The sequence below is a fragment of the Limanda limanda genome, chromosome 4 (genome assembly GCF_963576545.1).
Source record: "Limanda limanda chromosome 4, fLimLim1.1, whole genome shotgun sequence".
NCBI classification, from domain to species: domain Eukaryota; kingdom Metazoa; phylum Chordata; class Actinopteri; order Pleuronectiformes; family Pleuronectidae; genus Limanda; species Limanda limanda.
The window spans coordinates 6,617,660-6,634,637 of NC_083639.1; the positions used below are offsets into that span (position 1 = coordinate 6,617,660).

Sequence of the window (16,978 nt, forward strand, 5' to 3'; positions counted from 1 at the left end):
TCTTACACCCAAAGGCGTGCGAGTACGTGCACGGCACAGTACTTACTGCAGCTCCCTGTCAGCTGCAGCAAACCTGCACAGCGGGTGTTTGAGACAAGCTCAGGATGGAGGGTTTTTTCTGGTCACGACTCAAAGGCAGCAAACTCTGCACATGCACATACACAGGAGCACATGTTGAAGTGTTGACGTATTTCTGCCATATTTCTTGCAGCCATTTTAGAAAAGTGCTGGCTTGGATGTGTCACGTGATTTTTGTTCCCCCCTGAGGTGTGTGAAATGCGAGGATGTGAATGGTGGATAAATATGATGGAGGCAGCCTTCAGCACAACAGCACACGCAGACAGAAACTGCAAAAACCACCTACACAAGCCCACACTTACAGCCTACGCATGCACACACACCCACACATACAATCACACACTTATCTACTGAGAGATAGAGAGAGAGAGAGCACTCCATTCAATTAGTTTTAAGGTTCAGAAAAAGCATCTTTGTCCCTTCACTTCCCTCCTAATCTTCTTAGCGTAGCAGTAATTATTCCTTTAGACTAGAGAATAGTTAAGGTGAAGTAAAATCCAACCCCTGTCTAATAAACAGTAATCTAATCTTTTTGCATACAGGATAAATTACGAAACGACACGCTGTAACAGTCAGTTAGAAAAATGACTGGACTGTTGATTTGTTATATATACTGAGAAATATAAGTATATAACTATTTTTATAATAGTCTTCTTCTTAATAACAAGTTTGAAAACCCAAAGAAATGTATATAACATCACAGGGTATACCTTATTACTACGTTAGTCATACCAATAGGAATATACTATGAATATATAATTGACACATCATCGCTGCAGGAAATACAATAATTACATATTGTGGTTTTAGGTGTATATTTAATGTATGCACAGTGCACATTATCTTATATAAAGTGTGTTTTTTTCATTAAAATGTTATCAGTTAAATTCAATTTTGCATATACAGTATACACAGTTTATGTTTTAACCTGGCCTGTCTCTGCAATGCTGAGACATGAATTTCCCATAGAGATCTTCCAATCAAAACACTATAACTATTGAATTGAAATAACGAAAAACACAAGAGTGGAGTGATTCTGATTCCTGGTTCCACATGCATCTGGTGTAATTACATCATAAGTGTATAGTTACATGGTATTATATTATATTGTAAGTGTGTGCATGTGTGTGAGTGTGTGCATTGTTTGTTTTTACGGAGTGGAGAGGAAGTGGTTCTCCCACTTGGCCTTTGCAGTTTGCGGTGTCTCCATATTGACAGTTTGACACTTACACCTACCACAGAGTTGCCCGTCATGGGTGGGCTATGCACCATGTGTGGTGTGTTTGTTGTGTGATAGAGAGGCAAAGGGAGAGAAACAGGCTGTATGCATAAGGTTGGATTATGTGTGTGTGTTTGTGTGTTTGTGTGTGTGTGTGTGTGTGTGTGTGTGTGTGTGAGAGAGAGATGCTGAAGCAAAGTTTACAGTTTAGATCTAAAGAGTCAGGACATTTTCAAAGGGGTTGTTTGGGATTTAACAGAGTGACCAAGGGCAATCAGTAGAATAGTTGGTTACTAAACTGCGTGGTGCTTTCATGAAGAGTTGGATATATTAGCGTTGTCACCACATCTTACTTTGAGGAAGAAGACTAGTTATCCAGTAAGCATCGTGTCACAGAGCTTCCAGCAGCACATACAAGGACACACCAATTAATTTAAATGTGTCACTTTCTGGTGCCATTAGGGTTTAATACTTGGAGTTTGGACTCCAGAATGTTACATGTGCGTGCAGGCTCCTTCAGGGGTCTGAGTGCGCTGTCTGCAACAATTTATGTTTACATACTTGCAGTGAAGCTCGCTCATAGAGGCACATAGAAGGAGAACAAAACAGGAAAATCTGAACATGACAGTCCTTTGTTAAAAGCTTTTATATCTTATGCGTGTTGGCGTATGTGGCTGCGTGTCAGTTCGACTTGCATTTAGGTTCTGGCCTTTATTTATATGTTTGTTATATTATTTTGCTGATAGTAAAGGGGCAGAAAAGGAAGTGAGTGATCCCTAAGCAAAGCATTGACAAGGAGCCGCGTGCAGTTTAACTGACATTTGTACTTGCAGTTTCTTGTCAGATCTGTGCAGGCACATACCGACCGACATCTTTTCTCTGCTCGACAAATACACTTGTTTAAGCATTAAAGCGATTATAAATATATCTTTTTTAAATTTTAGGTTTAAATAAAAGAAGCCTCCGTATGCAGGTCCCCCTACCATATTAGTATGAAAAAAATTTAAGTTTTTTACTAATAATAGAATAGAATACTAATAAGTGACTTATTAGTATTCTACACTGTAGTGGATTCATGTCAAAGTTTCCCCAAGTGAGGAAGACACTCAAAATTGTTCCAGATGGTCAGGGCATAATTTGTATGGTAGCTTGCTGCCATTACAATTGTGTTTGAATGTGTGTGTGTGTGTGTCCTTTAATTCCTGCCAAAATGCACCATTGCACCTACCACCATATGGTCAACTGAGCCGTTTAAAACCTCAGAGAATTATTGTCTATTGCTACGTTACAGCTGGCAAAACCCCTAAAAGCCTGTTTAGCAAATCAGGCCTCAGTGACTTAAAAGACACAGCTGGATGCAGCTGGTTCCACAATCTGCTTCTGTACTATCGAGCAATTTCTATACAAATCATATTTTTGAGAGGGACAGTCTGATTTTAACTTGAACCGCTTTCTTACAATGAAGCTTTCCTTCCGGCAAAAAATCAGAGGTTGAGGAGGAGAGAAGAGGAGGTACTGACACTGCAGAACTAATGGTGAATGGGAGATGCAGGGAGGGAGACAGCTTCTTTATTGTACAGTAAATGTATGAGGGACTGCAGTTTCCCTGCTGTCGTGTGGTCCTCTCTGTTCCCAGCATGTAGCCTGCTGCTGCTAACGATGATAAGCACGCAGCAGAACCAAGGTCAGAGCTTTGTCACAATCTGAACCACCTCATCTCTCACAAAACACTTTAACTGATTAATACAGCCGTGCAGCCGCAGCCCCGCTGGAGCTTCAACATTCACACTGTACAAGTGTCACTAATGTCAACGAGGTCTGAAATACGTGCACTTTACAGTACAGACCTACAGATGATGGATTGCCATTTAAGTTAATATATTAAGAGAATCTTGAGACCATTTCCCACTTTCTTAAAATAAATTGATCTCCAATATAATTCCCTATATCATCATAAAGTATCTGAATCACAATATAAAATTGAATATGAGGAAGAAGAGTTTATTAGCTGTAGCATCCCCCCTTCATTTCATGTAGCTACTGTATGTAAGCACTATATGTGAATCAACAGGGAAAGAAATGTGCACACATATATTAAATTACTTTTTAAGGTTCTTATTTGTTGCTTAATGCATTAATTGATGTTGTAAAGCTGTCACTTCCATGAATGCTCCCCTACAACTATGCTAGAGTGTTTCGATCGCCCCCTGATGGCTGGCTGCAGTTATAGGTCATAAACCAAGCCTCCTACAGGTTAGTGGATGGGACAAGTGCCATACAATAAAGTAAATGTTACTTTCATTTTTTCTCAATGATGTCTTTCTTTTCATATAGTTATTATCTCTTGTGTTTTTAAATGAAAGTTATTTGATTAAATGAAAAGTCAGGATTGACGACTGTAACTAGCTCGTGATTGGCCGGTGGCATGCAGCTGTGACGATGAGACTGACTTTTTCTGGCCTTGGGATAATTTATGAGCCAAACTTCATTTGAAAATACTGTCTTTCACCAGATTCTGCGTGTAAAGGACATATTCTTCTCAATAGACTTTGCGAAATGAATGAATGTTAGACATAGTAAATATTTTTAAATATTTTCCATTATTTGGTGGCATACGTATGGACAACACCAGGAAACTGCAGAGAGCCAAGCAGCTCAGTCTGACTTTAAACCTTCCTGAGCCATTGATGTGTCGGTCCCTCTCATTATATGGACTGACCTGAGACAGTGAGAGAAAGCTACATACAATGAAGTAGAAAGACCTGGAGGCCTCTTTGATACAGCTTCTTGTTATACACCATGAATAGCTTACACAGTGATTGACAGTCTGTCCTTCTGCTGAGCTCATTTTACCTCCATCTCCTCTCCTCACGTCAATCTGTCCTATTCTACTCTCACCGGCTTTCTGTGCCATTACCTCAGTTCTTCTGTCTTATTTTTCCCTTTTCTCTCTTTTTATCCACATTTACTCCTCACTTCCTCCGTCAGATTCCCCACCGACTCCAAAACTAACAGAGCGGCACATCCCTTGCTTAATGGAGGACAGACAATGGCAGGCTGAGGCGGCTCTTCCTCACAGCTCACCGACAAAATGGATAAACCGAGCACACGTGACGCCATCTGAATTCTGCCAGAGGGAATACACAGAATTAATGCGTGAAGCCCTCTGTCCCATGTTTAATAAAACAGGTGCCTTGTCTACCATTCGGAAGCTGCCTCTTTCCAAAGGTCTGTACAGTGCCCTGAAGACTCAAGGGACAAGCCGTGTAGCTCACTCAGCTTATTGCACCACTCTGCTACTGAGCTGATCAAATTACGTTTACTTTCAGAGCAATTAGAGAATAACTTCATGACTTTAGCTGCAAGGATACAAGGAACATTGAGGCAAAGCCATTCTATGGACAGAGCTGTTTTAAGAGGCATAAATGATTTAGGACATTTGGTGGTATTCACCAAATTTCTCAAACTTAGTATTCTTCTCATATCTTGTTAGATATTAATGGAATTCACATGATGACCTGAAATCTTAATGATTCAATCTGCATTAATTTAGTTTAAATATGATTTACGTTAATTATACTAAATGGAAAATTTGTATGTTGCTCAACAAAAGGGTTTGGCAATTTAAGGAAAGCAGTTTAATTTCGTTAGATTTACTGCGGAACACGATACTGGTTTGATTCGATTGATTAATGATTTATGACAGGTTTGTTCAGTTCAGACAGTTTGGTGAATCTGATTTTGAACAATGTGAGTCGTCTTGCAGAAAAACAGAAGAGAGGTTTAGGACAAGAATACAAAACCCCCATTGAGTGTAATGTGATGAGAATGTGCATCCATCCATCCACCCATCCAATCCAAGGAGAGCTTAACACATAATTTGCAGTCCTCATAAGAAATGCATAATACATACATGAAAAAAATGTGGCTTGGAGTATATAGTACAGTAAATGGTCAGGTACAATATTCACCATGTCATTGAAATGGCTTCATGTGATTCTGTGCCAATCCTCTGAGTGGACAATTAGTTGTAGACAGTAATAGGCTCCATAGCTACACTAGTGACCACATCAATACAGGGGACGTTGTATGTCAGCCTCTGAAATGCAAAATGTTCCAATTAGTATGTTTCCATAGCAACTAGGATGGCAGTGGATGGAATGTGTGTTGCTTTTATATCTGAGATAAACAGGATTTTGCAGACGGGAGGAAGTCACAAAAATAAAACGACTGTCGTGAAGTCGCATTTCCTTTTTTTTTTTTAAATAGGTGTCAATAATAATAGAAATCAAAAAAAAATAGCAGTGGTTAGCTGATACAGCCAAGATGGAGTCCCTCATGGCTTGCGCTTAATTTGATCATATTAACAAGGCAAAAAAGTAGGTCAACTGTCTGTGCACTCACTGGCACCACACATGTCCAGATACATTTGTATTTGTTTAACAGATTTGTGTTAACATGAAGAGTAATAACTTCCAAACTTGCCTTTGACATCAGTAATGCCTCCCCTTGCCCTGAGTAAGAAATGTGTTATTAATCAGACAGTGCAGCCATGCCTATAAGCCTGGGGGCAGTTTTACAGCAACTCGTATGAATCCAATTAAGAAGAAATAAGTAATTACAGCATGTGAATATTGAAAGAGTGCAGTGTTACATTGTGTGGCTGCGTATGAGTCAGTTTGTTTATGGAAAATGTTATTAACCACGTACAGTTGTCACCTACAGTTTAACGTGTCCATACAGCTTCAGTTCCTTTACAGATAACTCCTGTGTTAGTAGCACCCTTGTTACTTGTCTTTGCTCAGCTTCAAAAGTAAAAGTAAAATGCATGCCTGCATCAGTCATGTCCGACTGAAGATAAAGAGCTATCCTTCTCATACTGTATTAGACTTTCAGTTGGACTTTCATTTGGCCTTACAGCTTCATATTACTGGCACAAACCACTTCTTAATGAGGTAATAAAGCTGGTGTTGTTCACTTTATTTAATTTATGAGCTTGTGATTGAGTTACAAGATCCATTAGGTGCTTTCATAACAAAGACAAAACCTATATAGCTGTAACTTGTAAAAATAACTTTTTAACTGTATTACAGTCTTCATGAGCTCCCTCCACATCCTTCAAACAGCAGAAGTGGTCGATGCTGCATGCAACAATTTCTGTGTCTTTCCAAAACTAACAAGCAGACTTTAGCATCCTCTTCACACAGTCATTGTACCGGCTTGTGAAGGTGACAAAGTTGGATAGTGTTAAAAATCCCAGTGAGTCCTTTCCTTCCTCCTCTTCTTGCAAGAGAGACTTTCTCTACACCAGTAATCTCATATTCTTTATTCTTCATCATTATTATAGCAGGTTTGTTACCCCACCTTTAGGGCAGAATGAAACCGTTCCCCCTCCGACACAGATGGGCACTTGGGCAGTATGCCGTAAGAACTACATCTTATATTGGGCAAACTTGTTCTTGAACTTTAAATTTCATGTTCATAAAACAGCTGAGTGGAAAAGAGGAAAGACAGACAAACAGCGAAAACAGGGAGAGCAGGAGGGTGAGACATGAGATGACCATACATCTTCAAGATTATTGAAGGAGATTACCTGTTTCCATGACAACAGTGGACCATTTCACCAAAGGTTGTGTTGGCTGATTTGTCTCATTTAAGACCCTCTTAGGTATCTTCATGCCTCATGCATAGTAACAGGTTTATCTCTGAAATACTGCAGAGGAGCACAACACAAATACACACAGAAACCCCCATAGAAGAGGGCTGGAGAGGTCTGTTTGTAGAGTATGCACATGCTTCAATCAGAGTAAAGGTCAAAATGGGTTTACATATAAATCACCCTGAAATCTGACGTGTCTGACTGCTTATTGATTTTTCACCTGATGCCCTTTTCATGGGATATAGGAAGATTTTCATATTATTATTGATGTGCACAAAAGAGATTCCTCCCTATGAGGGTAGTAGGTTATATCTAAAAAATCCTTGACTAAAATGGCTCATCTATGTCTTGAAGAGTTAAAATGTATATGACAGACACATTTTCAACTATAATAAGCAGGTCCTTTATAATAATGACTCCCTATGAAGAAAATAATGCACATAAAAAACATACCCACTGGTCCTTTAAATTTGATATAGCCCATAAGATATAAAATAGGATTGTGTGAACGTTAAGACACCTTATGCCAAATTCCCAATAAATATCAGTTATGTTTTCCACATAAAAGGCAATGGTTAGCCAAACTTGTTGGAAAATATTGCTGAGATGCAGACTTTAGGGCAAGGACGATAACTAGGGTGTTTTTCATTGGAAAAAATACTAGCCGAGTTAGTTAACCTAATCGCTAGCCTCATGCCCCTACCTTTCTCCAGTGACAATTATTTAAGGTTTCTATTCTGTCTTTAATGTTTTTCAATAAATACTCGCAGTGATGTGAGGAAGAACTTAGCCTCGGACACAAGCTGCACAGCTTACATTAAAATTGCAATATATTATTACATACTAATGAGGCCAAATCAAATTAAATCCTTCAAAAGAAGGTCGAAGCTTTCTTGTCCTTGTTGTTTGTTGATAAAAGATCAGTTTTGTTTAGGCATTAGACACTTAATCAATCATGCTGTGGCTTCTCAGATAAATTAAATTATCTTAGTCATGAAAAACTAAAAGATACTTATTGTACATACACATCAATACTCAGGAGGTTTCACATTCAAATTAGCTAAAATGCAAATTTGAGGTTGATCTTTAGTCTTAACAGGCTTTAGGGATACAAGCTGGTTATTAGTCAGTCGGTACGGACATAGTCAGTACAACAAATCGGGATTCAATTCCCGTAGTCCCTTGGGAGCACGCACAAGCCTTCTGTTTATTTAGGTATTGGTTCTATGAAACAACAGCTGGGGTCACTGCTTTTCTGAGCAGTTGCCAAAACAATATACGTAGCATGCAGAAGAAGAAGGTGGAACAAGATGACGGAATTAAAAGAGTGCCAGTCCAACCAAACAGGCAACATGGAAACACGGCATTCCCATTTGTTTTGTGTATCAATTTTAGAAAGGTTTCAGTTTGTCCTTCATGCAACGCAGATTTGATGTTTACAACTGGCACCCTCTATTTTTTAATCTCATCCGTGGGGCAGAAGTTTCAGTGGGTGCTGAAGTCACCGACCTCATGTGCTTTATTGTGATATTATTTGCAGAATCTGCTTGTTACACTTTACCTACAGTGAAATATTTACACGGCCACCATACATTTTCTACTTTTGTACTCATGTCATCATGTATATTTGGAAGGAAAACCAGAGGGGTCCCACTTCCGCTAAAACATTACCGTCAGAGACTTTTGAAGACTTTTTCTTTTGCACAAAATATCTAAATTCAACCAGTTTTTCTAATTTCTTTCAAGGCTTTATCTTTTTTTTACCAAAGTACCAAACTGTTAAGATTTGAGGGACCGTTTGTAATTTAAATCCAAATGTAAGTTTAATCACATTAAACTTGTAGAAATAATATCCTATTTTGGAAGTTACAAGGTTAGACATTGCTTCTTGGAGCGTTCTTCTTCCTTGGGCTCAAAATGCCACCAGTCTAGGATGACAACAACTGAGAGCTTAAAGACATTAGAAGGTCAAAACCAAGGGAACATTACAAAGTGAACATGACATTGCTGCCGGCTATATAAGGGTCGGCTCTCAGCCTGTGTGTTTGGAAATTCAACCAGCAACTCAGAATTGCAATGCCACTAACAATTCCTTATGACTATGCGAATCAAAACTACATTCAGCAGTAGTCAAAATGACCTTTGAAAATGATCCGACCTGTTTTGTAGTGTATGTACTGCACGTAGATGTGTTGTGTTAACCTTTAACAATGAATTACTTAATTTACAAGCCACTGATCCACAGTAAACCAATAATGAATGGTGAATTTATGAAAATGCTGTATGTGTTTTTTCCAGCGGGCAGAGAATATAAACGGAATACAGATGTTTATAGATGTGTGAGCACTTTGTGTGTGAACTGTTGATGGAAATACACAAGGCTCCACCTCACCACCTGGTCTCACTGTGTACTCCTGTTTCCACCGGCAATTGAGACAATTACAACAACTTTTTTAATTTGCATGGGTCAGTGCAAGCTCACAGACAGACAGACAGACAGACAGACAGACAGACAGACAGACAGACAGACAGACAGACAGACAGACAGACAGACAGACAGAGAGAGAGAGAGAGAGAGAGAGAGAGAGAGAGAGAGAGAGAGAGAGAGAGAGAGAGAGAGAGAGAGAGAGAGAGAGAGAGAGAGAGAGAGAGAGAGAGAGAGAGAGAGAGAGAGAGAGAGAGAGAGACACACACACACACACGCGCGCACACGTACACACACCCACACATACTATACACTATACACTATACACTTGTTTACATCGCGTTCAGGTCTGTTAATGAGTCAAAACAGTGCGTCTCTTACTGTTTAACCACAGGAGACCAAATAACCCCAACCAGAATGCGGGGCAGTTTTTATCCATGTTAACAACATGGCTATAAGTATGTCATCATCGTTCAGTTGGTCAGTCAGTTTGTGCACAGCTTTCGTCCAGACTGAAATAGCTCAACAATATTGAAATGGCTGCTTTGAAACAGACATTCATGGCTCCAAGAAAATGTATTCTCCACGGAAAAGTATTCTCTATACATAAATATTAATTTTTATTCTTTAGGCAGGAGATGCTTGCAGACAGAGCGCCCCTTAAATCATCATGGGCCAGAGAGGCATTCTGCTAAATGTTATTGATTTTCCACTCATATAACTCAGAAAACAGAAATTTGTTCACCGTTTTTTCACAGAAATTGTTTAACTCTGTTCAGGGTCTTTCTCATTCGAAAGATGCAGCCAATGCGGCCAATGAAGGACATGGCCTTCATGTGTGGTGTAGACCACGAAGGCTGAGCTGAAATCACACGGTCGGGTCCACAGAGGATTACCGTGATTAGCATCACCGAATTGTACTGCCGTTGCCAAGCAACAGAGCTGCTGTTGGACGCAAAGATAACATTTTTAATGCCCCTTGGGTTTTTAACATGTACACGGTATACATTCTTTGAAAAACCTTTTGCCATGGTAGCATAATGAACTCTTGATTGGTTTAATTGAAAATGATCCACCTGTTAGAGACTCATTTGTTCGGATGGACGCATTTTGAGGAACATTTAAAATGAGACAGCCAAGTTGTGCCACTGTGTCCAATCGGGCTTCAAATGCTATCTACAAGGGTTTCATAAATTGACACACAGCTATTATATCTGCTTAGCATCAGCACAGTCATGCTGAAGGCACATGTATGCTACCATGCAGGTGTTAGTCTCTGTGCTGCTAGCATGGCTGCAGAATCCTAAATTAGTTTTTATAACTTCAGGTCAGCTTGTGGAAAATTGCTGCATTTTGCCATCACTAACGCACAAAGTACAACGGATTGAAAGAATGTTTATACCACCATCACTTCTGTGAAGCAATTTCAAATGGTGGTTCTCATTGGAGAAGCTGAACTAGTTTAAATACCAACCAGTTAAAGCTCAATAGTCGCAGGGCAACAAGCTGACATTCACATCAAGCCTTCCTCATCACAAAGCTGTGGGTCCATCTGCAGTCAAACCAATGACACCCTCCACTATGACTCACTGCTACTGAAAAGTCAACAGAACTACAATGAAATAATCTTTGAAGGGCTACATAGGTGGTAAATACACATCCTTGGACTTAATAGATAAAGAAAGGGAGGACAAAACAGGGAGAGAGATGCAGACAGATATAGAGTGCAAGCGAAAGAGAGCAGATGTGGCCTTTGGGCTGAAACTGCTGAATCACCATGTCTCCTCTCATTACTTCATCGCATCATGAACCCAGAGCAGTTTTCCTTGGAGCCAGAGAGCGACTGTCATGATAAACAAAGGCACGTATAGAGGGAGGGACGGAGAAGAGGTGAGACAAACAGGAAAGAGCATCAGACCAATATCAACAGGAAGTAATAAAAAGGTAGATTCCCGGATGTTCCCCCTCTCCTCTCCCTCTTAGCCTCTCCTCACCTTGAAAGGCCCGGAGGACAATGTCTCTTCCCTCACCCGTCTTAACGGGCTGGGCTCTGTTACATAAAGACTACATGAGGCTACGCAGACACTCTGCATTGCCTCAAAATACATTCACTCTTTCATCTTGGCTTTATTGCTGGACTCCCATTGTGGTCTCTCTTTGTGGCACAGCCAGAGTAAGCCATCATGGAAGCGCAGTTGATATTTGAGAGCTTAGAGAGTGCAGCCGTCAGATGGAGAGAGACTCATGATACCTGCAGTCGCTTATGCAACTGCCAGCCAGCACTGAAAAGGAGAAATGCCAACGTTATTCTGAGCTATGGCCTATTTCTATCAGCAGTTCCCTCAATTTGCTCATGCCAAATGCTTCTTTTATGCTAATTTAATCTATTTGGAGATACAAAGTTAAGATTACTTTAGAGAGGAATCTTTAAATTAGGACAATAGAGGAAGTTTAATTATATGAAAAGTCAAATGAAGGTGAACAAAAGAACAAAGACGGAGAAAATGAAAGTCAAAGTGTTATTGCTTCAATCTCAACAAAAAACCCTCTGACGAATAGTTGTAGGATGTTTTATCTCAGTTAATTGTAATTGACAGGTGGACATGGCCGACACTAATTGGATGCCTTTCCATTTTAGTCCTGCCATCAATCTGTTCATCATAATTCACTGGTATGGGCGTAAAAAATGGGCTTTCTTTGTGTCAATCATGATATATCATCCTGTTTTTATAATATCAAATTGTTAAATAAAACCAAATTTACCGGAATAATTAACAATAGAACATACATCAGTGTGATAATAACTACCTAAAATAAAAGAAACCATCTTTGGCAATACATTTGATGTGTATTTAGATTTGCCGGTGGTGAACGAGGCGCTTTGGCTTCACTTTTGGGGAGTAGTCATGTCATCCATCTTCATAAACAATCTTTGGTACCCGTCTGTGGGTTTTGTCAGAATCCAATTAAGTCAGCCAATTCATCGACATACCTGAGCCATCTGAACGACTCCACGACCCATGTCATTATAAAAGGACTCGTTCACAGAGACTCTGCCACATCGTCTCACTGCCACAGTGGTAGAAACTGTTTAACCAACTTCTGAGTCTTTTGCACTTCAAAGCTCTGTTACCTTTGCTGTTCCACCAAAATAATCTGTTTTACCTGTGCCTAAAGGATGAGACCTGCTGCACTCAGCCAGCTCTGCTTGTGAGATTCAAATGTTTGGACGCCTGGCTGTCTCCACTGCTTCAGACCTGAACAAAATTGCACTGGTTGGAGAGTCCCCTGACTTGAACCCTGGAATCATTTATCATATAATTCATTAATTTATTCTGTCTATTCACAAATTCCTTTTGGTATTAGTCTTTAAATTAAGTTCTGTCTCTGACACCAGACATTTTCTGAAAACCTAACATTTATTAATAAATCAGTCTGTCCCAAAAGGCTTGTCTTTGTCTTGACCCAACAGAATGGGTTTTCCACATAGAATTGATTTTAAATTGCATTATTCTTTAGCATGACTTTTGCTGACCCCACATAATATAGATCTGTTAATGTCCTACGAGACTGACCCTGGTCTTAGATCATCTAATCAGTAATTTCTTACTGTTCCCAGGTCAATTTATGTGACTGGAGAGGATTTATCCAAACTCTGGAATGCACTTCCTATATTACTATAAGATTATTATCAAAATCTGTGCCAACTTTTAATGCCCTCATAATTTTTTGTCCGTCTGTAAAAGCTATATGGTTTTAATATTGTGGCTGTTCTGTGGGTTATGTTTCTATGGACAGGCTTTGCATATTTGTTTTTATCCCTTTTTTTCTACCACTTTAATATTTAACTATTGTTTAGTGGTTTATTTTATTATTACTTTTGCTTCATGTGTCCTGTTTATTGCCTGCGGAAGCATTTTGTAATATTTGTTTTGTAAGGTGCTATAAAAGTAAAGTCTAAAATAAAAACAACGTCACTGCCCAATCGTCTGCCACTGGCTCAAAACTCCCTCAGACTTCAAGGAGTCATAACATAGTGTAATTTATACAAACGCATTAACTGCATGTTTCCCTTCAACTGACGGGGTCTAACATCCCAAAAATCAATCAATGTGCTACTTTTAGCAAAGGACCTTTGGGATTTAATTGTAATAATAATTTGTCTCAGGGAGGATAAAGAGGATCATCAAATAAAATCTACGTAAAAGAAGGCTACAGGCTGACAATAATTTCGAACTTAATCCATAAAAGTAAACTTGTGTCTTAGGTATACCTCATATCTGATTGATTAGAATACAGCCTAGCGGGAATCTCCTGTGTGAATTTCTGTTTTCTGAGTTATATGAGTGGAAAATCAATAACATTTAGCAGAATGCCTCTCTGGCCCATGATGCTTAAAGGGGCGCTCTCTGTCTGCAAGCATCTCCTGCCTAAAGAATAAACAATAATATTTATGTTTATGTAATATTTATGAGTTCTCTGGATTAATAATTGTTCACATCTGAAAATAAAGAGTCAAATTCATTGCATAACATTTCTTAAATATTCACTTATATTACCCAAACATGAACAAAAGACATATACTGTAAGCTGCCCTTGTCCTGCAACTAGGTTGCTTTTGTACTACAGGATTTTTTTTCTGCAGGATGTGGCATGTAAAATATATCAAAAGTCATGCAAACTCACTCAGTATCAGTTGGAATGCATGACTCACAAATGTAGTGTAATCATATCCCCTCCGTGTGAAACCGCAGTTTCATCATGTTGTTTGTGTTTGTTACAGATGTCTGAGGTGAGGCAGCAACAAAAAGCAACAGTGATTTTAAAAGCTACCTTATGTTCCCGAAAGGCAGCTGTGTGTTTTTACTGGTTATGTCGCTGATGTGTTCACGCAGGGGAAAAGCAGTAAAAACAAACCTCTCTCAATCTATTTCCATTCGTATTTGGCAGTTAATAATTCAAATGATCAGCCTGTAAAAGCACATTCTAGCCACATACATGCAGTTCTGTATGGTAATTGCATGATAATTTACTGAACGCAAACTGCAGTAGCTCCCATTTAGACACCACCACATCATGGGCGGCAGCCATCCAATCATAAGCCACGACACACTTTCAGCAGGATTACCATAACTGCAGTCACATTCAGTCCATACATTGCATCCCACTGAGCTGCGACTCAGTGAGATAATCCTGTGCTGATTACGCCGAAAGTAAAATCCACTGCACTAGAATGACACTAACTCAGACACCAAGGGTACATGGCACCAGATGCCAGTACTACAGCTATAGATTGTATTATGGCACCGACATACTGTTGAACAGCCCATCAGAGAAACTGGCATTTGTCCCAAGTGACAGAGCATTTAGTCGCATTTGCATTTTAAATCGTGTAGACACTTAATTTCAGCATCAGACACCTTCAATGGCAAAGTCCAAAAGAAAGGTGTAATTGTAATCAGTTTTTGGCACTAAAGCATAATTACATACATTTATATGCCAAAAGTCAACTCAAGGAGAATTGAAAATGATTTCCTACTCTATTTTTGGAACTCAAGGGACAATTCTGCATGCAGAGTATAGAATCCGCTGCCAAAATCAGAACAGAAAAGTTTTGATGAAATAGGATCTATAGTTTTTACATTATCCTGTTAAAAGGCTGACAAACAGCAAGGAAACTCTAACAAGACACAGGAAGTCAACTGTACTTGTTTGTTTGTCCTGGAGCTTTTGACCATATTGCATGGACTTCATCTACAAATCAAGTGCATTCAGGTGTCATTGAACTGTAGATTCTTAGTCCCCTCCACCTTTAGGACTTCATGTCATTTCATTCCCAACCCCACACACAGCAACAATGTAATATCAAGTTCTCCGTACTCACTTGTTGTGCTTTGCTTTCAACCCTACCACATGTTTTTTGTTTAGAACTGTAACAACACTCAGTTATGTGGGATTCTAAACAACAATTGCCATATGACAACAATTCATAACGTCATTTAATTTAAAAGGTCAAATTTGTCTTGTGCGGCCGTCACTATATCACGCGGGCACCAACACAAGGCTGACAAGATAAAACTACAACTAGATAATGGCAGCAATGAGGGGCTGTAAAATCCATCATCAGCCACCCATCAGCGTGCAGACAGAGAACCTTTACAGCCGGAAAATGTGATTTGCAGGGGGGACAGAAAGCAGCGAGTGGAATAGCAACATCATTTAAGTGCCAGGGGCTCACGTTTCATGTGTGGAGAGGGATGTTTAATTCAGAGCTACATGCAGTTGTACGAACAGGGATGATGTACGAGGTGATAGCAAAGGAATAATATCCTGCTCACCAACTTGCTGTGCTGTCAAGGGATGACAACACTTATTCATTGCTCACATTTACATAAAAACACTCAAACGCACACATGATGTCGTAAAGCCTCAAATGAACACACAAAAATAGAGACAGGTGAGAGAGCTGGGTGATGGGATGTGTGAATCCAAAACCCCAGAGAGAGGATATCCTGTCCGCTCAGATTAACGGAGCAATTGCTATTTTGGGAGCAGATTCAGTGAGAGGAAACAATATATATCTAAATATAAAGACATAAAGCACAAATAAAAACAAACTGAGATATACGGATGTAAAAGATTCATTTTCCGATTCACGCAAGATAAAAATCCAATGCGTTTGGATTCTGTTTTTGAACATGAGAATCGCATCTAGGACTGCACAAATAAATTATCTTATTTTTAAATATTGTCAGTCAGCATAGCTTTTTGAAATGATAATATTTTTACAGCACAACCTTTTTGAAAGAGTGCGCCTGTTTCACTTAATATTGAAATCCCCTTCAGCGACAACGCTCAGCACATGCTACAATTCCCGTCAACCACCTATAAGTCAATTGGACAACCCCCAACCAATCATCAAAGCTGCAAGTATCTTACCACTCATGCTGAGGCTCGTCAATGACCAACAGGATCTTGAACTTCTTGGAGAGGGAGGGAGAAGGCGCCGACTGCTCCACGAACCCGGCGGCGGTTGCGGCCGTCTGTTTGACCGCGTTGGTGATGGAGCTGAAGGAGCTGAAGAAGCCAGAGGAACCACTGGAGGAGGAGGACTGGGCCTGTGGAGACGGCTGAGCCACCTGGGATAGACGCCGCTCCTGAGGTGCAGGGGAGCTGGCCGGCGCCTGGGACGGTGCTGGAGTTTTGGTCGGGGACAGGGCAGGGACCCCCGCTGGGGCAGGTGCTGGGCCCAGCTGGTCAGGAGTGGAGGTGGTTGGGGGAGGAGGAGCAGCTGGGTCAGGCCTCTGGAGGTCTGTCATGTAGCCATTGGGCAAGTTGGACAAGAAGCTGCTGTCAGACAGCCGGCGACGGAGGAAGTTCATGATTGCGGTTGGAAGGTTGGTCCTTCAGTCGGTCGGTGAGTTGCTCTCTGAGTGGGTCTCTGGATTCCTTGGCTGAATGGAGGAGAGCAGAGACAAGCAGAGAAACCCACTGATCAGAGGTTGGGATGGATGACAGAGAGCAAATCAGTCCAGATGGTTGAGGGGCAGGTGACGGAGAGCTGCTTCTGTGCTGCAGGGATGTGAAGCGAGGAAGG

General features: G+C 40.2%; 1 protein-coding gene across 1 annotated transcript in view; it reads right to left on the minus strand.

The window, feature by feature from the left end:
• syn2b (synapsin IIb) overlaps positions 1-16,763 on the minus strand; it is a 63,707-nt gene extending 46,944 nt beyond the window's left edge. Inside the window, 1 exon segment of the mRNA XM_061070331.1 lies at positions 16,321-16,763. Coding sequence (XP_060926314.1) covers positions 16,321-16,763 — 443 coding nt within the window.
• Positions 16,764-16,978: the final 215 nt, after the last annotated feature.